At 38.7% G+C, this 26,587-nt stretch overlaps 1 protein-coding gene and 1 long non-coding RNA gene across 14 annotated transcripts in view; one reads left to right on the top strand and one right to left on the bottom strand.

Moving 5' to 3' along the window:
* LOC307193043 overlaps positions 1–10,363 on the top strand; it is a 100,943-nt gene extending 90,580 nt beyond the window's left edge. Inside the window, exon 5 of the long non-coding RNA XR_013830212.1 lies at positions 8,318–10,363. This is a non-coding gene — a long non-coding RNA (uncharacterized lncRNA). The remainder of the gene's footprint in view (positions 1–8,317) is intronic.
* FKBP5 (FKBP prolyl isomerase 5) overlaps positions 1–26,587 on the bottom strand; it is a 102,307-nt gene that overhangs the window by 7,631 nt on the left and 68,089 nt on the right. For all 13 annotated transcript variants that reach the window (XM_079934469.1, XM_079934468.1, XM_079934467.1 and 10 more), the window contains 4 exons: positions 15,239–15,395; positions 10,370–10,460; positions 7,571–7,654; positions 1,624–1,809 (listed from right to left, as the gene is read on the bottom strand). In XM_079934469.1, the coding sequence (XP_079790595.1) occupies positions 1,624–1,809; positions 7,571–7,654; positions 10,370–10,460; positions 15,239–15,395 (518 nt within the window). The remainder of the gene's footprint in view (positions 1–1,623; positions 1,810–7,570; positions 7,655–10,369; positions 10,461–15,238; positions 15,396–26,587) is intronic.

Genomic DNA, 26,587 nt, shown 5'->3' with positions numbered 1-26,587 from the left:
ATTATTGTAGGATGGGGAAGACTTTTCTAAAAAGAGAGATTTTACTATGAAATATTAAAACTCTTTTCAGAAAAAGATCCCATCATCAAAGACAAGCAAGTGAGAACAAGGTCCCTACTGTCAGACAAAGGGTTAACAGTGATAATGTGAGGCTACCTCAATCAATAAAAAAACAAATAATCTGGTGGAAAGATGTGAACAAGTAATTCACAGAAGAAACACAAATGGCTAACAAGTCATGAAAAGATGTGCAACTTCATTGGTATCCAAGAAATAAAAATAAGAATTTTTTGTTACCAATACTACTGAGAAAGGAAACCAATGATAATATTCAATAATATATGAAGTATTAAAATTTAAATATATTAAAATAACATCTTTTGACCCAGTATTTCCACTCCTAGGAATTTTATCATAGAGAAATAATTCCACACATATGCAGAGAAACACTACATAATTTATAATATCAAAAACCTGGAAATCTACCAAAACGGATTGGTTAAATAAATTATGATAGATGCATACAATTGATACTATATAGACTTTAAAAAGAATGAAGAAGAGTTATATGATGAACTGATAGATGCAGAAAGATGTCCTTGTTTTATACATCTATACATTCTCATTAAAAAATATACATGTTACTATGTATGGAAAAACAAAAGGAAGGTGTGTGGGAAATGAATGATTGTGGTCTTGGGACAGGGTCAATGGGAATTTTATGAATGGACTCAGTTTCTTGTATGTTTCTGTAATGTCTGAATTTTGAATGACTTTATACTACTTCTATAATAAAGAGGCACAAAGTTTAAAAATGTAATTAATAATAACATTCTTTTCTCAGGCAAAAATTTAGTATAACATGATAGGGAACACATCCACAAAACTCAAAATCTTAAATCTCAAAAATAATCTTACAAAGAAGGTATGAAATAGCTGCGTGTTATTCCTCTTTCCTTTGTCTATCTTTAAGATATATCCAGTTACTAGCTTTTTCCCATAGTATAATATACACTGCTCACTCTGAGACCAAATACCCAACACAACAGCATCAGCTAGTGCAGAAAAGAACAGAATCGTACACATGACACTGTTACTGGTCTTTTGGTACTTAGGTGCTGCTTATTAACATGTTAACGATAGAGATGTAATAAGGGATGCTGATGCTTTGTGGGTCTTGCAAATTATTTATGTATCTTCCTAGTCAGTGAATAAATATGATTATAATAAAAAGTGACTTGTATATATCCCTGCATGAGCAGCCACAGTCTGTTCTTAAAATCCTAAAAGGCTTCAGTTAAATGTTCTTATTAAATTGTGTAATCTGGTACCAAATACCATCGACTTAAGGTCATGGATAAAAATTGCTTCATTTTATCAAAACTTTTACTCATAATGTATTATTATAAATATTCTAGGCATTAGGAAAGTATGACTGTAGTAAAAAAAAAAAAATCTTTCTGAACTTCCCAATTCTTACTGAGAAACAAATAATCCCAAACAAAACAAAGCAAAATGAAAAATCCAAAGCTTGGCTGAGAGGAAGCAGACGACGACTGAGTACGAGGATGGAGAAAAAAGATCCGGACTATCTAACATTCATCCCACACGAAGACACTTTACCTTGTCACAGCATTCCACGGCTTTGGTGTATTCTCTAAGCTTCAGGTAGCACATGGCCAGGTTCAGGAAGGCAGCGAGCAGAAATGATTCAGAAGCTTTCGATTCCTTTTCTGATAAGCCATATTCCATCTCTAACCAGGACACTATCTTCCCATACTGAATCACCGCCTGCATGTACTTGCCTCCCTAACACAGAAAAGCCAGTAATTACTTGCTGTACAGGCTCTGGAGCGGGTACAAAGGATGTGTAAGCTCAGCCCTCCCTGAGAAAAGCAAATCCGCAAAAGGAGACAACCACCTTGTACCAACCAAGGTATCTGATCATTTCCTTCTGTTCTCAGGAGGTGGCTCTCAAGGCAGCTTTCCCCCTTCCTTCTCAAGTTCCAGTGACCTCTGAGCTGGTGCAGGGCCCGGCACCGTAATGCTCTTGTCCAGCATTTACCATCTCACCCTTTTCAGAGGGGGCAGTTCTTTCAGCAGGTGGGCATCAAGGCTTTTGGGTTACATTCTTTGGTGCTAAAATTTACCAGACTTTCAAAGGGCTGGTGAGTAGCTGTAGACTATCTCACTAGTTTACTTGAAGGGAAGTTACTTTTCCCTTTTCTCCTCCTGACGATCAGCAATGCACAGCACACACTATATTTTGGCAAGTGCTAGTCCCAAACCCAGCGAATCTTATTTAAACCAGGGGCTGGCAAACATTTCCTGTAAAGGGGCAGATAATATTTTAGGCTTTGCAGACCAAACAGTCTCTGTTGCAACTCTGTCCTTGGTAGTACAAAAGCAGCTACAGACAATATATAAATAAAGGGGCGTGGCTGCGTCCCAGTAGACCCTTACCTACAAAAACAGGCTGTGGTCTGCTAACCTCTGATTTATAGACAATGGGAATATACATAGTTGAAGAGCAGCCATCCAACATAAATAACTATAAAACATAAATCACACAGGTGTTAGTCACCTAACTACATGAGAAAGCTCTTTCTCTTAACCATATTTTTGCTCTCTTACCCGATTAGAATTCTAAAAATTGTGAATAAAAATTGTGTAATTAATTCACATGAATTATATCTGCTCTATACAAGAAATAATGGGCTGAAACAATGTGTTTACTGCCATTTTAGGATGAATGAGAGGAGTGATAGCTGGTAAGTACACAAATAAGATGGGGGTACAGGTGAGGGGTCTCCTCTGCAGGAGGTGACCATAAGCTCGAAAACATGACACATCCCGCCAGATGGCAGAATTGCAGCCACATCTCTTAGGACATTCAATTCAATGTCTGACCAATGAACAGTGTTGAGATCATGTCACTAGAATTTACCACAGTCAAAGCAGGGCATACACATCAGTGTAGAGTTATGTCTTCCCATGCACTCCAAACGTCACCCAATGACTAAGAAGAGAAAAATCACAGACTAAGTCTACAAGAATGTTCCCGTTATAAAGGAATTCAGGTGGTTGGCATAAAAATGAGCTGCATCTGTAGAAAGGAAGCCCCGATGTCGATTTTTGGTGATAAGGATGGGGTAGACCAGTTCCAAGGAGAGGAGCTGGGTCTGAAAGTACAGATCTTCCTCAGCTTACAACGGGGTTACCTCCCAACACACCCCGGGGGAGCTGAAATGCATTTACTACCCCTCACCTACTAAACAGTATAACTTAGTCTGGCCTACCTTAAGTGTGATCAGAACGCTGGCATTAGCCTACAGTTAGGCAAAATCATCTAACACAAAGCCTGTTTTATAATAAAGTGTTGAATATCTCACGTAATTTACTGAATACTGTCCTGAAAGTGAGAAACAGAATGGTTGTGTGGGTCCAGAATGGCTGTATCGGTTATTTGCCTCCGTGGTTGCAGGGCCGGGAGCTGTGCTCACTGCTGCTGATTATATCGCCAGCCCAGGAAAAGTCAAACCCCAAATTCAAAGTGTGGTTTCTACTGAATGTGTATTGCTTTCACACCACTGTAAGTCGGGGGTTGTCTGTACTTATAGCTTGTCCTAGCCTTAGGCCCACTACTCAAGATTAAAGTCCTCACCAGTTTCAGGGTTGGGCATTTTCTGTCATTGTCTTTTCTCTTGCTGGACTGTGAGCTCTTTGGGACAGGAAGCATGTCCTATCCCTTTTGGAATATCCAGGGTTTAACATAAGGAGGCCTTTAATGAAGGTGTGCTAAGTAAACATTAAGGTCAAAGGAATATAACTATGGAATCAAAAGTTTTTCAATCACTGGGAGCAAAATGGAGGCGTAGGTGAAAATAAAAGGTGTCACTTCATTTAGATTAGGTAAGGCATTTTCCCTGTTACACCTAGTTTCTTCTTCCTCTCTCTCCTCCTCCATCTTTAGTGTTCCAATTACCTTTCTGACTAATATATTGTCATAGAGAAAGAAAAGAAGAGTCAGGGAGGACAAAGATCCAGACTCTATCACTTCAGTAGGTTCTGACTATCAGAATGGTAGAGGCTATGGTTTCTAAAAAAAAAAAACCCCAAAGTATTAGACTTCATAATACATAAATGTTCCTTACCTTTATAGAGCACTCTAATTTTTTGATAGCCTTTTCTTATATAGTATATATAATTCTACTTATATCTCAACTTCTAATGAACAAAGACCTCTGTGTTATTTCTGCTTCTGATGTACTAAAACAGGAGTTCTCAACTAGGGTGATTCTGCCCCCAGGGGACATCTGGCAACGTTTAGAGACGTTTTTTGTTGTCACAGCTGGAGAATATGTGTGTACCACCGGCATCTAGTGGGTAGGGGCCAGGGATGCTGCTGAACGCACAGAACAGCCTCCTGCCAAACAGAATTTATACAGCCCCAAACGTCGACTGTGCTGAGGTTGAGAAATCCTGCTCTAAAAGAGTGAAGGAACAAGAAAGAGGGGCAGGTTTTTAGTTTTTTTAACCTAAAATCCTGGAGTCATAGACGACTTTTTTCTAAATCATAGCACTGGTTTCCTGGTTCAGTAATGGTGGTCAAAACATAGCAAAGCCTGGTTTGTCTGCAAAGGGTTCCATGGTTGAAGGACGATCCTTAACTAGCTTGCTTTAGAAATGCTTTTTTCCCCAAGGAGCACAAGGGGGCGCAAGAACCTCTTGGTTAGAAAGTGTCCTCAGCCTTACCACTCTGCCTCCAAGTCAGAAAAGAGAAACACGTGTGATAGTTAATGTTCTTGTCCCGCAGAATGCTGTCAGCTATGAGGGCAAAAATCATGTCTGTTTAACTGACTTGCACAATGCCTGGCGTAACATCACATTGTTAAACGTGCTTAATAATTATTTTCAGAGCCAAATGAAGAGAGTCCTCTCCTACCTTTCTTCTCTTCAGCGTTCAGAGGTTGATAGGAGTTTACACTCTAAACGCCAAAATCACTCCCATTTACAATGGGAGCTTATTACAATTCTACCCTACTACGGGGAGAGACTTACCCACTTACGTGTAAACCAAACCAAGAGGTCAATGAAAATGGAGCTCCAACGTGCGGGTGGCATGCAATGTACCCCACCTCTGCTCTGGCCCACACACCCGGGCTCTGCGCTGTGCACAAGGCACCAAGTCAAACACCCTGGAAACTCTATGGGCCGGGAAGGCAGCACAGCAGATTGAAACCTGCCCTGACATTTGAAAAGGGAATGTGTGCAGGAACCCACCTACCAACCATTTCTGAAGTCTTACAGGTAAAACTAGGATCACTGCCGGGATCTTTTACCTCTAATTATGAAGGTGCCTCCAGGGAAGTTCTGAGTAGTACAAAATGTTCAGAGACATTCTGGGGGAAAGGTCTTAGGTCAGTGGTTTTGAACCTTTCATTAATTTTCCCCCAATAAACTAATGTTTTGAAAGATTTTGTCTATCAAATTGCATGTTAAAAATAATATGTTCCATATGTGTGACTGCTGATCCAGATTTTATCCAAAGATCAGTAATTTTAAGAGGGTTCATAGTATTATGAAATACACAAATCACTGTTGCAGTTATGATGCTAAGAAGCAACAAAGTTTAGTAACTGTACAGACAATTTAACACTGCTTTCTGTTGCTGATCGTAAATTCTGGCCATCTCTTTATATATTCAGGACACAGCTATATGACACGTGGCTTTACAACATTATTTAAGTCATCAGCAACCAATCAGAGCTTCTGAATAGCCAAGCTGTTTTATTACATCGAGTTAATTCTAGTCAAATGCCAAAAGTTGCAACCCCTCTACCAAATGTTAATATTCTTTTCAGAGGTTTTGGGAAATATAAAAAATACACTTAGACTTTTATGGACTCCAAGTAGATAGGAAAACATAGTTCAGGACCTTTGGTCTTAAGTAATTTTACAGAAAATTTTCTTTTTGTTCTAGTGTATTAGGTATTTGGGTCTACAAATAACTCATCTGGAATCTACCTATTCATAGTTACAGAGGTATCCAATACCTCAATTAGAATTAAAAAAAATCAAAGTTGTTCTTGAGAGTTCAGAAACGCACCGAATTTTAGGGCTGGAAGGAAACTTAGGAGTCTTCTAATTTAACTCCCTCACTTTTCACATGAAAAATTAATCTCTTTGGACCTTAAATGACTTTAAATCATTTGGAGCCATAAAGCCCAGTTTTCCCAATTCAGAGGTCATTCTGCCATATCGTAATGCTTTCTGGTGATCCATACATTATTTTAATGTAATAGTTATAAATAAATAGAAATAATTATATATTATCTACACCCACAGTAAGAAATGTTTTAAATTATGACCTAGTACCCACTCACACACAACTGAACAAAGTTTTGTGAAACAAAGTGTATCCTTACTACATAAGGCAATACACTTCCACTAAACTGATTTCATGACTCAATAATGGGGCTCCTCTCAAAGTTTAGAAAATAATAACCATACCTGTTGCCCTCTGGCTGCGTGAGTCTATGTTGGTTATACAGTCTTACATAATTCTCTAGTTGTTTCATGTGGGTTAATATTGCCTCCCCTCCCTCCAGACAAGGCTGTCAACGCAAGGACATGTCTTACAGCAGGTTCTCCATGAAGACTTGTTGAAGTACACTGATGTATCATTGCTTGATAGACTGTTGAAAACATCATCTAATTTTTTTTTTTTTTTTTGCTCCTGGATCACAGCAGCAAGGAAAAAAAAGAAACCTTGACAAAACTCCCATTCTTTCTCTCATTCTCTTCTGCGCTAAGCCCTTTCTGCTTGATGTGGAGAAGGTATAATATCTGGCAATGGGGAAGCAATGGATAGTACATTCTGATTAGAACTGAACAAAGCGCTGTTTCTTTTTTTACTGTATCGGGTTTAAAATCTAAGTGAGGAAACAACACATTCCTAGATTATAAGAAAGTGTTTTCAAGAATCAATAAATGACAACTATCATTCAGGAATTTCTGCTTTTTTCTCACAAAAGCAAGTGTGGCAGGGATCATCTTGGCCATTAGAAGAAATTTATACTCTCCTCCTGCCAGTTCCTTTTGAAATCTGTGCATAATCTTTCCTTTTATCATGTACCTAAGTGACTTCCCCAAGACAGTGGAAAGGAAAATGATATGAAACTTAGCCCTTTGAATTCTACTACTTGCTAACAATTATTCTATTCATTCTTTGTTTCGTCCCACAAATACTTGTTGAGTGACCACTATGTACCAAGCAAGATACTTTAGGTCTTGAGTGATACACAGTGGGTGGGCAAGCCGGACCTGGTCTGACTTTGCGGAGGCTTACAATCTAGAGTAGAATGTGTACAAGAGGCTTTTGTATTCTTTTTGTCACATAATTCATTCTGTCTCACCGTTTCTTATACTGAAAATGACAGACTTGTAAAAATTCAGGCTTATTCTTATCCAGAAGGGTATAGAATTCAGAATAGGGAATATCAGCACAATTAATTGATACTTGAATAAATTCTTTGAGATGGGAAGGATTGTACAAAGACCCACATACCTTGAAGTACACAGTTCCCTTCTCTTTGACAATGGCAGCCTGCTCCAATTTTTCTTTGGTATCCATCTCCCAGGATTCTTTGGCCTGTTGTGTAAATGTGTGACAATGGTTAGATGAACAGAGAAGGAAAAAGCATCAGCTGATGTCCATAAGAAGAAACAATAGCTACTCCTAGAGGATACCCACACCCCGAAACACACTGGCTTTTAAAACTGTGTGCCCTTGCCAATGCACTGCTAGGCTAGAACTCACTTTCCATGAGGACAAAGCTGTAGCTTGATCCATGCTGCTCAAGAGGGAGGTGCAGGCAATAATACCGTAAGGAAGATGAACTGTTGAGCATCGTTAAAGAATGTGCCTTTAGAATTACGAGGTGAGGCCACACGATGGAAGCTGGGGCCCCTATCTCCCTCCTGCAAACTCTGCCGCTAAACTGCTATTATAATTTAGGCAAGTTTCTCTCAAGCCTCAGTTTTTCAACTCTAAAATGGTAACACTATTGTAGTCAAGTCACAGTTGTATATTCATACACACTTTAAAAATTCCAGGTCATGTAGTTGTCTCTCTACTCTGAAACAACCAGACATACTAAAGCCTCCAAACTGTAGCAACTTGCAGATGCGTACTTGGGGAATTTCAAGGAAAACATAAGTGGGAGGATAGAGGTGATGCCAAGATGTAAACAAATGCTTTCATGATCACCTGCTAATTTATACTGTGTGTATCATTACTCCTCCCCCATTATAGATACGAATCCAGGGACAACTGCACTTTCATTATGAACAGCTGGATCATAAAGAGTCAACAGAACAATCTGCAGTCCTTTAGGGAAGATGACAATGGCTGTGTCAGTGCTATTTACTGCATAAGAATTATGAAGCTTAAGTGGGTAAATATGAAATTCTCTATTCAAAAGACAGTGGTATATATATCCCCTCCTTTTTAAAGTGAATAATGAGAGTTACTAGTCTTCCTGGCAACCCTATGTTGATTCTTAATAATTTAACTTTATTATTTAAAAATCTAATAACAAGCACTCTGCATTTTTTATATTAGGTTCAGTCTTTATTGATTATAAATCTATTCTTAGTATTACAAAACAGAAAATGAATTCATGTTGCCTCCATCACTGCCACACACTGTCACATGGTTTCAAATATAATCTCATAGCACTGTGGTCAGAAAAGATGCTCGATATGATTTCAATTTCCTTAAATTTACTGAGGCTTGCTTTGTGACCCAGCATGTGATCTATCCTGGAGAATGTTCCATGTGCACTTTTGAAAAGAATGTGTATTCTGCTGCTTTTGGATGGATTGCTCTATAAGTATCAATTAAGTCCATCTGGTCTACAGTGTCATTTAAGGCATGTGTTGCCTTACTGATTTTCTGTCTGGACGATCAGTCCATTGATCTAAGTGGGGTGTTAAAATCCCCCACTATTATTGTGTTACTGTCAATTTCTCCTTTTATGTCTGTTAACATCTGCCTTATATATTGAGGTGCTCCTATGCTGGATGCATATATATTTGCAATTCTTGTATCTTCTTCTTGGATTGATCACGTGGTTTCAAATACACCTAGCAGTGCAGCCTGGCCTATGCCCTTGCAGCCGTGACTGAGCACAGGCTCGCTGTGGCGTACTACAGTGAGGAGGCTCCTGAGTGTACAAGGTCCACTGGGCTGTGATGGGAAGGGGTGGGGGTTACTTTATTGCTAAAAATTATTTTCTCCTTCTTTAAAAATAAAAACCACTTTGTGCTATGAAGACAGCTTTGGAGGATCAGTACTGAGCTAGCAGGACTTCAGAAGACGTTACCTGACAACAAGCAATGGTTGTGACAAGAGCATATGTTTGTTTTGGGGAATGTGTTATGATGAACATCACTGTTTGGGGAGGATCCCAAAGTTAGAGGCCTACAGGACAATGATTTCCTTTCTGAGTCTAATAACATAAAAACAGTCACATTTCCAGTCCAAAGCTTGAAGTATGGAACATGGAGGTAGCACTGTGGGGATGAAAAAGGTCTACAAGATGCAGTTCCTGAGGCTCAGGGGGAAGGGCTGGGCTCTGGTGGTGCAGAGGACGTAGCTGGATGGGACAGCGTACCTAGCTCAGGCACATGCTCTGCGTTTGTCCAAGGAAGCTGCTGCTGGGAGCCTCCAGAGGCGGGTTTGAGATGGAAATACACTCAAGGAGGCGTGCCATTTCTGGAACCTGAGGCAAATGCTCTCTTTTTTTCTACTTGGACAGGTACAAAAAGAAAAAGTCTAGGGTTAGCAGGTTTGTTCCTTGCCACCGAGCCTGGTGGCCCATGAAGCCCTTGCATTTTGGATAACTTGGAGCCACAGTGAAGGCCTCTTCACGAGTCCTGTGAAGGGTATGATCCGTCCAGCCCTGGAAAACTGCACCCCACTCCCCCAAGGAGATGCTTGGCAAGAACATGAACCTTTTTGTCTTCAACCCAGGAAAAAAAGTACAAAAAGAACAAGTCTAGGAACAAATAAGGGAACAAGTCTTGGCTTCTACCCAAAAAAGTTAATAAAAAAAAAAAAAGGCTGACACATAGGAACAAAATAAGAACACTGAGCTCCTTGGTTGTGTATCAGCTGTGCTGTATCAGTTGTCCTGTGCTCTAGTAGCAGCGTCAGAGACAGGAGACAAACTTGGTCATGAAAAGCACAATATACAAACAAATACCATCCATCTATACCACCTGGTAATATAAGACACTAATTTACAAGAAGTGGATGGAGAAGAAATCTGTCATGATTTCAGAGAAGTTGGTATTTTCTCACCTTTTCGAAGCTCTTAAGTGTAACTTCATATATAAGCTCAGCATTAGGTTCAATGCCAAATTCAGGCTTCCCTGCCTCTCCAAAACCATATCTGAAATGGAGAGTAAAAAAATAAAACTTTAAAGAATTGGTGTATTTCCAGGCACCCCCTTCAGTATTTTGAGGCATCACATCAGCATAGAGCTATCATTTGCAAACTACGCACATCAAAGGCCCTGAAGACAAACCAGATGTTGATCAGAAGATATAGTGCCAAGTATCACTGCTGTGGTTTTTTTAAGAAACCAGGCTGCATTTAGTTTTCTTCTTCATATTCATATGTAATGCAACACCTGTACTCCTTGGGACAGCTTGCTTAGTGTGATTTTAAATGTCACTGTCTCTTTTTCTGCTTGATTTTATATCTAGTTCTTTCTATAAAACAGCCATTATTTGACTATAAGGGCTTTCCCTGAAGCTCTATCAGGACCCAGAGAAGACAGGCACTATAATCATTACAGTGCTGATTTGGGAGAGGTATGTTTTAATAAGCTTTTAACTTTAAAGTGCTGTCCCCTTCCAAAAGTACCACTTCCATTCAGGTAAGTGGGGGGAAGGTGCACACATCAGGAAGGATATACGTCCTCATAGTATTTCTTCAAGACTTGCAGAAAGCATACTAGAAAACAAATGTATAATCAAAAAGAACAGCCCCAGCAAAGTCTAATACCTCATCAAGAGAAATACTCTGTACTGTATTCTCATAGCTCTCTGGCTATAACACTGTAAAACACTACACTTTTTAGCCAAAACTTACTGAATAAAATTACGGGGATATATAAATTTGTTTTTGGGGATCATTTAAAATTTTAACACATCCAAGGCATTTGAAGGAGCACACATCTACTAGAATGGAAATTCTGATGGAGCTTTGTCTGTCTGGTTCAGTGGTTTCCCAGCATGTAGAACAATGCCCAGCGTATTAGGAAAACGTTCACTGGAATATACTCTGCTCCATCTGTTTCAAGCAAACTACTCTTTAGTATATGGAATGGCACTGCAAAAATCTTAGTAAATGCAAACTCTCAGGCTATGGTTTGAAACCAGGCCAAAACCAAGTTGATGTATTAATACCTTCAGTTTTCTCTGGGGCAAAAGGACTGGAGTGGGAACACTCACCTCTTGCTATTTGTACCACTTCTTTACTCCCTGCCTGAATTTTTCAGGAAGAAAAATGCTTACTCATTTACCTCCCCTGTTACACAAGAAAATGGAAGCTGGAGGCAGAGAGAGGCATAGAGATGGAGTGAGAGCTGGTAGGAATGGGGTGTGGTAGTTTTAATATCAGGGCAAAGGGTATCTTCAGCAAAGAAATAAAAGAGGACATAATTACCAGTGGCCAACTGTAGGAAGTTGTGACTAGTTTTCTACTTTGAGCTCTTAGACTGATATATCTCCTATTTTGTTTCTGCCATGTGGTAAATAAAAGAACATTCCTTAACTGATGGGAATCAGGTAGGCAAGTGAGTCCTCACTGAGCATGTGTTTACTGACAGCATGTTCTATTTGGAGCCCTGTGCTAAACAGGTACAAACCCAACAGATGCTCTTGCCTTAGACCAGTGGCTCTCAAAAGGGGTTAATCCCCCATCCCTATCAGGGACATCTAGCAATGTCTAGAGATTTGGGGTTTGTCACAGCTAGGAGGCTTCTGACTTCTAGTGGGTAGAGGTCAGGGACACTACCAAACATCTTACAATGCACAGGACAGCTCCCCCAGCCAAGAAATATCCGGCCCCAAATGTCAATAGCGCCGAGGATGCGAACAGCTGCCTTACAACGCTTAAAAATAGGAGTTCCGTGGCTGGGGGGCGAGGAGGGCGAGGGTTTGGGTCGAGGGCAGGCACCAAATTGTTCTGGTTATCATCAACGTGATTAAAGAAGACTAAGGAAGGATATGACTTCTACAGTCTTTCCTGGGTTCAAATGAAGAAACTCTGTGAAGACACATGTGGAAAACATAATCCTGGGGAGGCGTAAGCTCATACCGAACTGTTTTGGGAGCATTTAACCTGACTTCCTATTTTACAGAAAGTTGTCTGATTTACGCTGGATTAGGCTGGGCGAGGAAGGACCCAGGGCACACAAATTCATCTGACTGAAAGACAGAACACCACAAGAGGAATTCTAGGCTTAACCAAAAGACAAGCTGGATTACAGTAACAGAAGGAATCCAGTATCAATGTTCTTAAACTGACAGGTGCCTGCAGAGAGCAGAGGTACAAATAATGACTGCTAATGACCATTCAGCCTTTATGTGCGTACAAGAAGCACTTGCACCTTGTATGCAACTGCTCTTACCAACTGCTTCCTTTTTACAGATGAAGAAACTGAGGCTCAGAGAGAAGTGCTTCCTGAGAATCACACAAAGAGGCAGTGGTAGAGCCAGGATTTAAATTCAGACTCTGTGTGTCCCAGAAAGTTGTTTAGTTTTTGACCCACACTGCCGCATAACTGAGGTACTCTGGCTCTCGGCAGCCTATGTTTTTGTTTGGGGTTGGTGCAGGACAGAAGATAAGGAAGAAAAAAGAAAAAAACTAAAACTAGCCACACTTTACCTGAAACAAAAGAGCTTAATCAGTCACCGTATTTAAAACAATATTAAAGACACTGTCCTGATGAGAAGAGAGAAAATGGCTTCTCTGGAAGTGTTTTATGAATTCCTTACTATGAAAACATCCTGCCAAGGAGTCTATCAGAATGAAAGGGAAGGTATATGCCCTAGGGTTTTTGGAGCATGAAATACAGATGACACTAAGAGTAACACAGAACACATATTTGCAACAGCCATATTTATAGCCACACTCAGATGCAATATATCTATAAGTGGGACTCGGGTAAGACAAGCAAATTCACTGCACACGCTCACTGCATGCCCAGTGGGCAGGGATTCTCTAGATACACGGATAATCTTACGCAGCACCCGCGTGGACAGTCTCCTGGTGTAGACTCTGCACTTTAAATGACTCCTCAACATACTAAGCAACATCTTGAAGAGAAAAGAACATGTTCCTTTCTAACTATGCTAAATTATTTCCATAAAACATATGAAAAAACTTTTATATCTAGTAATTTATGAAAACTTGTTGACAACTTTTATGCCTGAAAAATCTACCATATGTTAAAACGGGGTTTCCCTTTCCTTATGGTCTGAGAGTAAAATGGAAGAGAGAGATAATCATCACAACAGCAATAATAGCTAACATACTAAGGGTTTGGCTGTGTCAGGCACTTTGCTACACTCTTTACATGCATTATCTCATTCAGTCCTCCACAACTTTGTATGGTGGATACCATTATCCCCATTTTACATAAAGGGAAACTAAGGCTTAGGAGAGTCGAGTACACAGCTGGTAAGCTGCATGTTTTGTTTTGTTTTTTAATCACTAATCATACAACAATTTAAACTTGCAAGGAACTATGTGCATTAATAAATATAAGGATAATTCCTGTTTCCCTTTGCCATTAAACTTGAGACATCTGTTCCCACAACTGGCTTGTCAGCTAGGTTAAAATGTAATGAACCAATTCATATTATATGCTCACAATGTATAGAGAACTCATCTTCAAGGAACTTAGATCTGAAAACACATGGACATAAATACCACTCTGTTTACATGAGTTTAGAACTACTGTAACTTTGGAATGCTGGATTAAAAATAGTTAGATATTACTTGGATATGGAAGAGATAGCCTCTCTATGCACCACCTGAATTAAAAAGTTCCTTATAGAAACAGATTCACCTAAGTGAACTACAAATACATAGTAAATGTAAATAAAACACACTAAGGTGGGAATATACTAGTTGAAAAAGGAATAAGACCGAGAAAAAGAAGGTATTAAATAAAAGGTGCCTCAGTGAAAGCTCTAAAGGGTTCGAGGTGTAGAGCATTTTGCAAGGATTTTCAAGTGGGTAGTGGCATGACTAAACCATCACTTAAGAAATACGATTATGGCTCAAGTGTTAGGGCAAAGGTAAATATGCCACTGGATTATGACCGAGGCTACACAAAGGCAACCAACTGTACAAAAGGCACAATATTACCTATTGGTAAGTGCAGGTCATCAAGATTCTCAACAACTCAAAATCCGACTGACTGAAATCCAAGGATCCAGAGAGGGATGAGACATGAGATAAGCAGATGCACTTTCACACAAACAGAATCAAAACACCCTGGTTTCTCTCAAGGGTCCATTTCTCAAGATAGAAGGGTTGGATTCATGGTATAATTTTAGATCTAAAAATAATACCAAACATGTTTTCACCAGAGAGACAGTTAGTGTCTGATAGTTCTAAGCTTGGTAGTGCTAATGGATATCCTTATGATGGGAAAAATTTAGGCAAAAATGAGTCATCTCCGCTGCCTTTAGATCCAGGAAGAACACTCTTTTTTCAGGGAGTCTGTATAAGAACAGGTGGCACAAATTCAAGTGGTAATAAATCATCCAAATGCTTCTTCAACTTCTAACCCCCACGTTTTACTGCCTCCTGCCTAATTTAGAGAAAAGGAGAGAAGGGGCAAGAGAATCACGTGAGAAGGGCCAACAGCTTCCTGTCTTGGCAATATGGCAGGCAAAACAAACAGAAAAGCAAAACTTGCCTGTCAGTCCTACCCTGAACACACATGAATCAAGTGAATAGGCTTACAAATGTCTGTAATATTATAAGGCCCATTAACTCACTCTGTGACTAACTGTAGCCTGATTTAATTAATTGTTTCCACTGTTGGCCTTAACTTCACTGAAAATAGCAAAAGGTTGATTGAAAAAGCAAGTGTATCCCTGTTCTTTAGATAACTTCACTGTGTACTGAACTGGTATGCTGCTTACCGTGGTCCAAGATACAAAATACATTGTTCCTCTCGCTGCATTTTCTCCAGGGCTTTGTCAATTCCGATTGGAATGTCGTGGTCTTCTCCTTCGCCAACTATGAACCCCACATCTCTGCAATCAAACATCCTTCCACCACAGCGGCCTTCCAGGTGGACTGAGGGAGAGGAGAAGGACAGTCAACAGAGCTGCTCTTTGTGACTAATTCAGGGACCTGATAAATGAGTAGTTCCCCTTCCTCATTTCATCTAGAGACATACGTGGTATGTCTTGTTGAAGCTTAGTCTACCCAGCCTGGAAATTTAAGAGCAATCATATTTCTTTCTGTTTTAAGTTTAAACTTATAATTACTGATAACTACATCAGTAAGATAGCTTAGAGGATAATAAAGTGGAAACACAGGTTTAACTTAAACCTACTATATGACAGAGGTTTCCTCACCTATAACACAAGACAAGAAATACTAGATTATTTAATAGGTAATTATCAAAATGCCACAAACTTAATATCAAGTATACAAAGGCTTAAACATTTATAACTGCATCTTGGCTTCGGATGCTTGGGTTGAAAAACAACCGAATGGCTATTTCCCCAGTGATATTAAAGGGTTAACTGAATATAGAAGCTCTTTTTTTTTTTCTTTAAGAGTTTTAATCTCATTCACAAATACGTCTGAATAAAAATGAAAAGGCCAAAGGCAATATCATCAATAACTAACATATCTGTAATCCCTTAGTGCAGTAAAAAATGTAAAATGTGAAGGAATCAATAGTCTCCTATAACTCGACAAATCAAATTACTCAACCCCCTCGTCTGAAATGTTAAGTGAAGAGGTCAATTTCTCAGGGTCTACTTCCTCATTGCACTCAAACTCAGCTCATTCCCAGGGTAATTTCACATTAGATAAGGGGCTTTTATGTTCATATAAAATAGGAAAACACATACAGATATATATTTTTCTCTTGGTTAGTTAGACTTTTTCTTCTGGGATAAATTCTTTGAAACTTTCCAACTATGTTTAATATTACGGATATTCATTCCTTTCCACTTAGGTCTTTCATTCAGTCAGAAAAATGGATGGCTTGTATGACAGCACAACAGTCGACAAGCAATGTAATAATTTGTCTTTCATAAGAAAATTTTTTATTCCTACTTCTGTAATATAATGGCCTTGATTCAAATGTAAGGAATTCCTAAAATGCTTCTTTTCTGAGACTGGTTGATCTATTTTAGATCAATAACTTGCTTTAGAGATAAAAATCACTTGTTCTGTTACATTCGTTCCAGGAGACAATTATTTTCCAAATTCAATTCCAACTTACTCTACTTTTGAACTACTTGATCTCAAAGGTCCTTTGAAGCTCTAAAATTCTACGATTCTATGGCCCAGTAATATAACTCTCAATGTAGACCAGAAACCAGCTTCAAAGCTAATTCCTGTAGTTAATCATTTCATCAGGTTACCTTTAGCCCAGGCCTAGGAAATGAGAGAAACCCTGAAGAGTAAACAGCAGTGGCATAGACACTAGGGGCAGAAATGTCACATGGACATTTATGCTTTGAAGTTCTCTACCGTTTTCTAAGTCACTAGGATTAATACCATCCCGATTTGTTCCCGTTGCAGACATAGGGTGGAGTCGAAGACGCTTGGGCCAAACTAGAGAAGGCCTGACTCTCGAGTCAGACCTTCTAAACAGGGGCAAGAGCTAGACTGGCTCTCAGGGTGGAGCTGGCATACAGAAATTTTGTTCTATGTCCCATACTCATAAATGCACATGACTTTCTATTAACTCACTTTTGGAATGTTCTAGATAAAATACAGCTTAGCTTGCAGCACAGTGAAAGTTCTTTTGAATTGGAAATAGTTTCAAAATAAATTCAACTTTATTATTTTCAAATACATACACACTAGAGAGGTTCTGCAAGGAATCCTAGGCTTAAGATATTTTTTACTGGAGTAAAAGCTGGTGTCTCTAAAGAATTTGAGAGTTTGAAAATTTGTGTTCTTAAATATCTTTAAATCTGCCCAAGAAATTTAATTTAGACTAATGTGATGACACTTTTCATGAGAAAAGATTTGCTGAGCAAAGTGAGTTTCGGCCCACATATTATAGAATATCTCAAGCATTGAGATTTATTATCCTAGTAGCTCACAACTTAGTTGACAGATCTTTTTGAGTGAGGTTTATTGTTAGAAGTGTTTCCTCCCTGATGGAGAGTACATTTAGTGGGGGAGGAAACTATCAGTACATTCGTTGTGGTTTTTGGTTGATCAAGTTTGAATGTGTTTTCAAAACAGGAAATCCAGAGACTCTGTGAAGGATTCCTGCCTGTGTGTCAGTTTCCTAGGCTGGTTTTTCAGCTTGATGCATATACTTGATATTAAAATTATATAAATAATTTCAGAAGTTCTCTTTACATGTGATAACCCTTCATATTAGGGAAAGAAAAGACTGGCTACTAATAAACATGTTGGGAAAGATAAGTCAAGCAAGCAAGCAAAAAAAAAAAGTTCAAGTCAAAGTATAATGAAGGCATAATTAAGAAAGCAAAAAAAAAAATGTTCACTGCAGCCGGTCTCTCTAAGAGAAACAATATATGGTAGAACCAATGTTTTTGGCCACCTAATAGGGAAACATTTGCAATAACTTTTATAAGTACTTACTACCTTATATATGGACCAATCTTTTTTTTCTATTAAATCTCTTTGAAGTTGAACCTGAATAAGCACTACCTACAGTACCATAGACTCTTAAATTGATAAACTGATACGCATGCGTGCGTGCACACACGCAGCAGTCTTTACATGTATATATAAAACCTTTTAATGCTGACATTATCTGGAATGTCAGAGCAAGAGGAGGTATCACAGCCTCAGGGAGTATAGTCCATTGATTCTTTACATCTACAAGTAGCAAACACTCTCACTAGATTAACTGGTTTCTAAAATTGGAACACTGGTATGACAAGTTCTATGACAGCTGACAAGAACTCCTCCCCACCTTGGAGCCGACTGCCGCAGCAGGGACCTCCATCATGGTGACAGATGCAGACATGCCTGGCTCCTATAGATCCAATTTTTTTTTTAATTGTCTCGATAATTGTTACCAAAGAAAACCATGGCAGCTCTGGCTGTGGAAGACCTGTGGTTGCTTTTGACCTTGTATCGCTTAGTGCAAAAACTCATTTAATAAATATTTAATAATAACCATCATGACTCACTGGGAGCTTGGCCTCTAGGGCTCAGGAGGTCTGTTGCTAATTCCAACCAGCATGATTTACGGGAAGTAAATGATCTATGACGTGCCCAAAGAGAATAAAAGTACATACAGGATGCTTCTACTTAGGGTTTTTTTCGGAAGAGAAAGAAATACACAAGTTAAAAAGGGACAACATTTTCTCTTGACTTAAAGTCTACGTAACTTAAAGGGGGGAGGTCCTCCAAACCCCACGAAGTCAAACCGAACCAAATTACCAAGCCTTGCTGCGCAATCCGAGTGTAACCACATCAAGTGAGCCCAGTCTGCTGCAAAACATCACTTAAACTGGAGCTCTGACTTATTGTTCTCTTACTGCCCTAGAGCAATTTTGTTTTGAAGAGCACAGAACACCCTGTTCTGAAAGTGGCTGGCACATGAACTCGATGTGCTGACAGCAATTTGTACTCCGATTAAAATAGGGGGGAAAAGGAAAGAGTGCACTGCAGTAAGGAAAAAAACTGGAATGCAAGAACCCGAAAACTGTATAGTTTGTATTTTAGGAAGCAAAACTGAGAAAGAGGCTCCATAACCCCCCCAAAAAAGTGCTGTAAACGCTCCAGCCTAAAGACGTTAGCTCTGGTAAGTGTCTGTTTTTCCCTTTTCTAATTATAGTAGTTGGTGTCTGATAGCTTTGCACTCATTCCCAAAACAATTACTGGGTCATGGGGATCTGAATGGGAATGTTGTAATGGCATTACGACTAGACAAGACTGGTCATTTAGCCAGAGAAAACCAGGTTGTGACAGGTTACTCCCACTCGGCAAGGGTTTTCTCTGCTGCCTAATTCATGCCAAGGGAGTTTCTCTCTGCCTGCATCTCCTGCCTAACAGAGCAAAGCATCCAAGAGACAGTGGGATCTTAATGACCCCTTGAAAAAGGCAAATCCAGAGATGGATTTCTAAAATCAGGAGAGGCATATTAATCACTGATTAGAAGAGAAACTCTTCCCCTCAGTCATGGTGGTCAAATTTCCCCCAAACTGCCTCCTGTCCTCTGTACCATTTTGTACTATGATGAACAAATACCACTGGAAGATTGCTCATGGCACTGAGGGGACAGATGCTGAGGGCAGGTGTGGAACCTGGCTACTTGAACAGAGTAACATTTATGCAAATGGTTATATGCCTTAGTCTAAACAGGAAGCATGCACACAGCAATAAATTCTATACCAATACAAATCCTCACCACTCTCCTCTTTACACCAGACTGGATTCCAGTCCCATTCTGTCACTTAACAACTGTGGCTTTGGGCAAGGTCATTTCAATTATCTGAAGCTCAGTTTCTTCATCTATAGAACAGGGGAAATAATGTCAGCTAACTCCTAATTGTTGAGAGTATTAAATTAGGTATTGAATTAAAGATTTTAGCCCAATATCTGGCATGCATTCATTTAATGTCAGGGTGGCTACTATGTGAAAATACTGTGTTATGTGTGGATAGACAGAGATGAACTCAATGAATATTAGCTATGATTATTTTCCTGCAATTAGTGGTAAATTATACCAGATTAAACATGTTTTAGAACTTGGTATAAGAAACCACTTGATCGCTCCACAGAGAGAGCTGTCAAAGTATGAATAAAATTCAAAGTAGGCAAAGGCAATATCTTATTTTGTACCTCACAGTGTGTACAACTGTGTGTACAACACACAGTTCAGGGCCAGAAAGTAAATATTTATTTAATGATTAATCTGAAAACAGGGCATTAAGGAAAATGGTAGTCATTTTCACTCATTTATAGGAATTTTCCCTTTTGAATATGTTAGTACTCCTATTTTTAATAAACGCCAAGAGCTATTTAAATTCTTTACTGATATGGAGTTTTGTTTTTTAATACTATTCCAAAATCAATGGTCCACTGGCTTAATTTCTTAATAACAAAAAGATTATTTTCTACTAAGATTTTACTCTACCCGAAGACTTGAAGATACCTTTTTAGAAGGAGCTATATAAATCCAAAATATATGAAAGAATAAACACTATCCATTTTAGACCCAAGTACCATACTACATTATTTTGTGAAAATATATAATAAAATGGTTTCAAGAATCTGCTCTCTCTTACTGGACAAAATTTGCCAGGACATTCATAAATACTTCAAAAGCATGTGAAAAACAAACAAAACCCAAAAAACCCTCATAGCTCTATCAGATTTCAACATGGTCATACATGAAATCTTTCCTCTATTTTCAATTTTGGACCATTTTGGTTTTTGGTGTTTTATTTATAAAGAACAGATAGCTAGATTTTGTTGTCATCACTGTGTTAACCTTATAAGAATTTCTGCCTTTAATAGGTGACTTTAGCTCATTCATATTTTTTGTAATCACTGACATGATTGATTTTACTCCTACAATCTTATTTTTGATTTCCTACATAATGTTTTCTTGTTATTCTTCCTTTATTACTTTTACTAAATTGATCAACCTTTCCTCGTTCCTTTACTTCCCCACTCCATGCACGGTCCCTTGGAAGTTCTACATCCTATTCTTACTAGTACCTAACGTTAAATTTTAAACAAATCATTCAACAGTATGTGTGTATGTGTGTATATATATATACACACATACACACATAGATGTGTATATACACACACACATACATACACACATATACATATTTATCATTGTGGACTAATCAGCATAATATCTCCTTGAATAAGAAAACCTTCTTAGACCATTTGCTTCCCCTCTTCATTTCCCATTTGCACCTCATTTTGTTAATTACCGTAGCTCCATACTGTTAAACAATTATTATTTTAACATTATAGTTCTACCATTTCAGAGATCCAAATTCAGCTGTCATGTTATGGAAATTACTTTTATGCTCACTAATGTTTCTTATGCCTTGAGTCTTCACTTCTTGGCTTTATTTTTTGTGATGTTTTAGAATATCCTATAGTATTTTTTTCAAAAAGGGCACAAGTCTGCATACTCCAAAGTTAATTTTGTTCTCATAGTTAAGTGATAACTTGGCTGAGGATAGAAATTTAGGTTTAAAATATTCAGTTACAGACAATGCTCAAAGCACTGTCTTTTAGTATTTAGTGTCACAAATAAGAAGTCTGATGTCATTCTGATTCTCATTCCTTTGCACATAGCTTATTTCTCCCTGGAAGAGTTCAAAATTTTCTTTTAAGTTATGGAATTAAGAAATTTCACCAGATATATATACAATGGAATATTACTCAGCCATAAAAAAAGAATGAAATCTTGCCACTTGCAAAAACACAGATGGACTTAGAGGGTATTTATGCTAAGTGGAATAAGTCAGACAAAGACAAATACCCCATGATTTCACTTACATGTAAATCTAAAAAAACAAATGAACAAATAAAACAGAAACAGAGTTAGATACAGAAACAAACAGGAGGATGAGAGAGGAGTAGAGGGATGAGTGAAATAGGTGAGGGAGATAAAGAGGTACAAATTTTGTTAGAAAATAAATGTCAGGGGATGTAATGTACAGCATAGGGAATATTGTCAGTAATACTGTAATAACTTTGTAAGGTGACAGATGGTAACTAGACTTATCATGGTGATCATTTTGTTAATGTATAAAAATACTGAATCATTATGTTGTATACCTGAAACTAATGATATTTTAAGTCTATTATACTTCAATAGGAAGGAAGGGAGGGAGGAAGGAAAGGGAAATCTCACCAGGATGTATCTAGGTGAAAAAGCACTCCTTACTCCTGTGTGCCACCATCAACTGGCCCTTTCAATCTTAAGATTCTTCTGTCTTGGGGCTTCCCTGGTGGTGTAGTGGTTAGGAATCTGCCTGCCAACGTGCAGGACACTGGTCTGGGAAGATCCCACGTGCCATGGAGCAACTAAGCCCATGCACCACAGCTACTGAACCTGTGCTCTACAGCCCGCCAGCCACAACTACTGAGCCTGCATGCCACAACTACTGAAGCCCGTGTGCCTAGAGCTGTGCTCCGCAACGAGAGAAGCCACCCCAATCAGAAGCCCACGAACCAAAACGAAGAGTAGTCCCTGCTTGCCGCAACTAGAGAAAGCCCAGGCACAGCAACGAAAACCCGATGCAGCCAAAAAAAAAAAAGAAAACAAAAAAAACTGTGTGTGAGGTAAATTCTTAAGAAAAAATTCTTCTTTCTCTAGGAAACCTTCTTCCATTACACGTTTGGTTAGATACATATCATCTATCCTTGATTATCCCAGTCTTCTAATTTTTCTTTCACTTTTCATCTCTTTGGTGTTTTTTTTTTCCCCCTCTGTGTTCTGAGATATTCTTCACTATCTTTTGTATCACTAATTCAAGATTCTGGCACTGTCCATTTTGCTTTTCAAACCTTCCTCAGAGTTCCAATTTTGATAATCATATTCTTAATTTCCAGATACTTTCTTTTTTTCTTTTTTTTTTTTGCGGTACGCGGGCCTCTCACTGTTGCGGCCTCTCCCGTTGCGGAGCACAGGCTCCAGACGTGCAGGCTCAGCGGCCATGGCTCACGGGCCTAGCCGCTCCGCGGCACGTGGGATCTTCCCAGACCGGGGCACGAACCCGTGTCTCCTGCATCGGCAGGCGGACTCTCAACCACTGTGCCACCAGGGAAGCCCCCCAGATACTTTCTTATCTTTTCCTTTTTCAGAGAAGCTGATTTTTCTGACTCATGAATTTAATATCCTGTTAAATATCTCTGAAGATACTAATTAGTATTTTGAAAGTTCTCTTCTATTTCTTCTTAGTCCACCTCAGTGCTTCCATTTCGTGGTATTTGCTGATGATTCTGTATTGTTTGGTCATGCTTTAAAAGGAAGGATTCAGAAAGATCAAGTGATTTTAGTTACCTGACACAGTTTTTCTAAGCCATTGGATATACTTCCATGGTAGGCCTTTTCGCAAGAGGAGTGGGCTGATCATGCAGATCTCTGGGTGAAGATCCCAAAGATATTTATTGAGCATTTACTACATGCTGAGCATCATGTGCACAGGAAGGCTGGGGACACCTTTTTCCACTGGTGATGTAGGAAAAAGTTTTACTTCAGGAGCAAAACACTTCTGCTTATTTACTGTTGTGCAGAGCTGCTTTCACTTTTTTCCCCTTCAAATCTGTTTTAAAAGCTCAAAGATACTTATGTTCTCATTCTGTAGTCCAAGTCCTAACACACGGAGCCTTCTGAGGCAGATCCCTACTTTACTTTAGAAATTGGGCCTTACTGGCTTTAGCTTGGGAGCAAAAGTCACAGCCAGGCCCTAGAGTAGTAATTCTCGAGTAGTAATTCTCAATCCTTGGCTGCAAACTAGAATCACCAGGGGTGTTTTTTGTTTTTTAAATACTTGTGCCTGGAGTTCCATCCTTTGAGATTTGCTATTCTTATTTAACTGGTCTGGGCTGAGACCTGGGCATCAGAATTTTAAAAGCTGCCCAAGTAATTCTAAATTCAGCCAAAGTTGAGAACCACTACACTACAGGCTTACTAGCCCAGCTGTTCCATATTGTTTTATAACAACCCTGATGATTACCCCATAGCCTGCCTTGGCTCCCTTGCACCAGCTGACTAAGCTTGGAGTTCTTCCCAAGCTTGTTGAGACGAACAGTATGTACCTCTGCAGAGGTCTTCTCTACACCTGTTGTGGGTTGGGTTTCCTGAGTCTAGTTTCCATCAGTCCAATTTTATCTACTTTACGTATTCCAGAAATTCTCCATACTTTCTGATCCACTTCTTGTAGTCTTCCTATTTTCCACCACTAATACGGATTTCTTCCTCTTTTTTTTGAAATCATTCTCCACCCCTCCCCTCCCCATCTCTCATTTCAGTGGGATTTGCAGAGGGAAGGGTACTCCAACAACTTGAATCCCTGCAGATCACTCTGTTGAAATTTTCACATTTGAAAATACTCCCGATTGTCTGCATTCTTTGCATTGATGTGGCTGAAAGCACTGTGAGGCAAGAGAGTCACACACAGCTAGCATTTTGATGTGCCTACTCCAAGCACGGAAGTTAACTCAGAAGATGTGAGAGATGGGAGTTGGGGGAAGAGGAGCTGGGAGCTATTCAGAGCCTTATGTCAGATTGGCTTTTCTAAGAAAGCAAAGCTTAAAAGTAACAATGTAGCCACTACAGGCAATGAAGCTAAAGTATGATGACTAAAGTATCAGTCATCATGATAATGTCAATTAGAGTACCTTAGAACACAGTGACTTTTTTTTAATGGAAAAAGGACAACACTGAATAAAAATTACAAGATGGTCATCTTAATTGACATAAAGCACACTGGAACAGAATCTAAAAATTGATTTGCAAGCATTAGGATCCTGACGGAGTAAAAATCACAATTTCTTTGAGAAAGAATAAATTCTGTCAAACTAATGTAAATTCTCTCTTCCCCAAAGAAATTATTAAAAGGAAGCAAAAGATCACAATTCAATAAAAGCCTTTTGATTCAGTCCACAACTTTGTTCTTCAGAAAACAAACCAGCAAAAATCCTGGAGAAATATGATTTAGGTAACATTACTAAGAAGATATATAATTATTTTTAAGACTGTTACTGAAGACAAACTGATCATGGGTTCTAGGTCAACCCTGGTAGAGACAAAATAATTTGCTGATGGACAGGCTGTAGAATATAAGAGAAAGAGAAGTTTATTTCCTTAAATCTATTTAAAGGACGCAAAATAAATGATATAAACATTTATTTAGAGAAATAAATTTATTTAGAGAAATAAATTTATTTATTTATAGAAAAAAGAAACTAAGTGTCTACCATGTATTAGGCACCTTTCTTCCCTTAACTGTCACAACAATCTGTGGGGGTAAAAGATTATTATTCCCATTTTACAGATGAGAAAACTGTATGCTCAAGGTGATTAAGTAACTTGTCTAAAGTCATAAAAATATCAAGTAGTGATTCCAAGATTCGAAATTCACATCTATCACTTCCAAAGCCTGTGTGCCCCCTCCCCCGGCTATTCACTGTACCTTTACACAGAAATGACAGAAACTTGGTCACTCTTGTGTATCTATAATGACATATCATAATGGATGATCACTGTCTATAGTTTTTCTTTCACTGTGGAACTGGCTTTAGTTCTAGGATTTCTACTTGGTTTTGAATCTAATAGTATATGGGTGATGGTACCAAAAAAAGGCAAACCAGTAAAGTGAAGACTGAGTAGACTTCAAAAGGAACAAGGTGATCTTGGCTTCTGACAGAGACCACTTTTGAGTCAACCTTCTGTCCTCCTCCCACACAGAGCTAACTGGTTTCAAAGAGAGAAAGCAGGACACCTTAACCTTGATAAGTGACAATACAATAAAGTTTTATAAAATTGATTTGTTCCAGAAAACCAAAAAGGGCTTTTGGGAGAAAAAGTAAGAATAAACCATTTACTCTCAAATTTCCCAGGAAAGTACAATCTAACAAGATGAGAGACAAAAAAATTAGTCATTGCCCTTTCTTAATACATTTAGAAACAGAAAAAATATATATATAAAGGATTATTCACATATATTAAAAATTCTATTCATAGTATATTATCCTTCACACAAAAAGGGGACATAAAAATACATGTATCTGCTCACTTCTGCAAAAAAATACAATAATAAACGAGGAACTAATGAGATTGTTACCTATAGGAGGTAGGAAGGAACAGAGTGGAAATAATGAGGAAATGGGAACAGGTTAGTAGGGATGAGGGGGGGAATAACACTTCTGAGTATATCTTTTTGTATCATCTAAAATCATGGTAATGTTTCATACACCAAAAAAACCAAATAATTAAAACCTACCAGAGTGTGGGGGGAACCCCAATGGAAGGTAAATACAACAAATGAACTTAACTGTATTACAAATGAATAACATAACCATACTGAAGGGAATGAGGATGAAAGAACTAACCTAAGTTGGAAAACAGTGTTTTCAATGTATGCTATAGGCTAATGACAAAAGGAAGTACACGCAGATATTTCCTACTTAGGAAAAAATATTTTTTAAAATATTTATTTATTTATTTAGGCTGCGCTGGGTCTCAGTTGCGGCATGCAGGATCTTTGTTGCAGCATGCAGACTCTTAGTTGCAGCATGCATGCAGGATCTAGTTCCCCGACCAGGGGTCGAAC

Source organism: Stenella coeruleoalba (assembly GCF_951394435.1).
Source record: "Stenella coeruleoalba genome assembly, chromosome: 10".
Taxonomy (NCBI): domain Eukaryota; kingdom Metazoa; phylum Chordata; class Mammalia; order Artiodactyla; family Delphinidae; genus Stenella; species Stenella coeruleoalba.
This window is presented reverse-complemented; position numbering and strand designations above follow the sequence as displayed.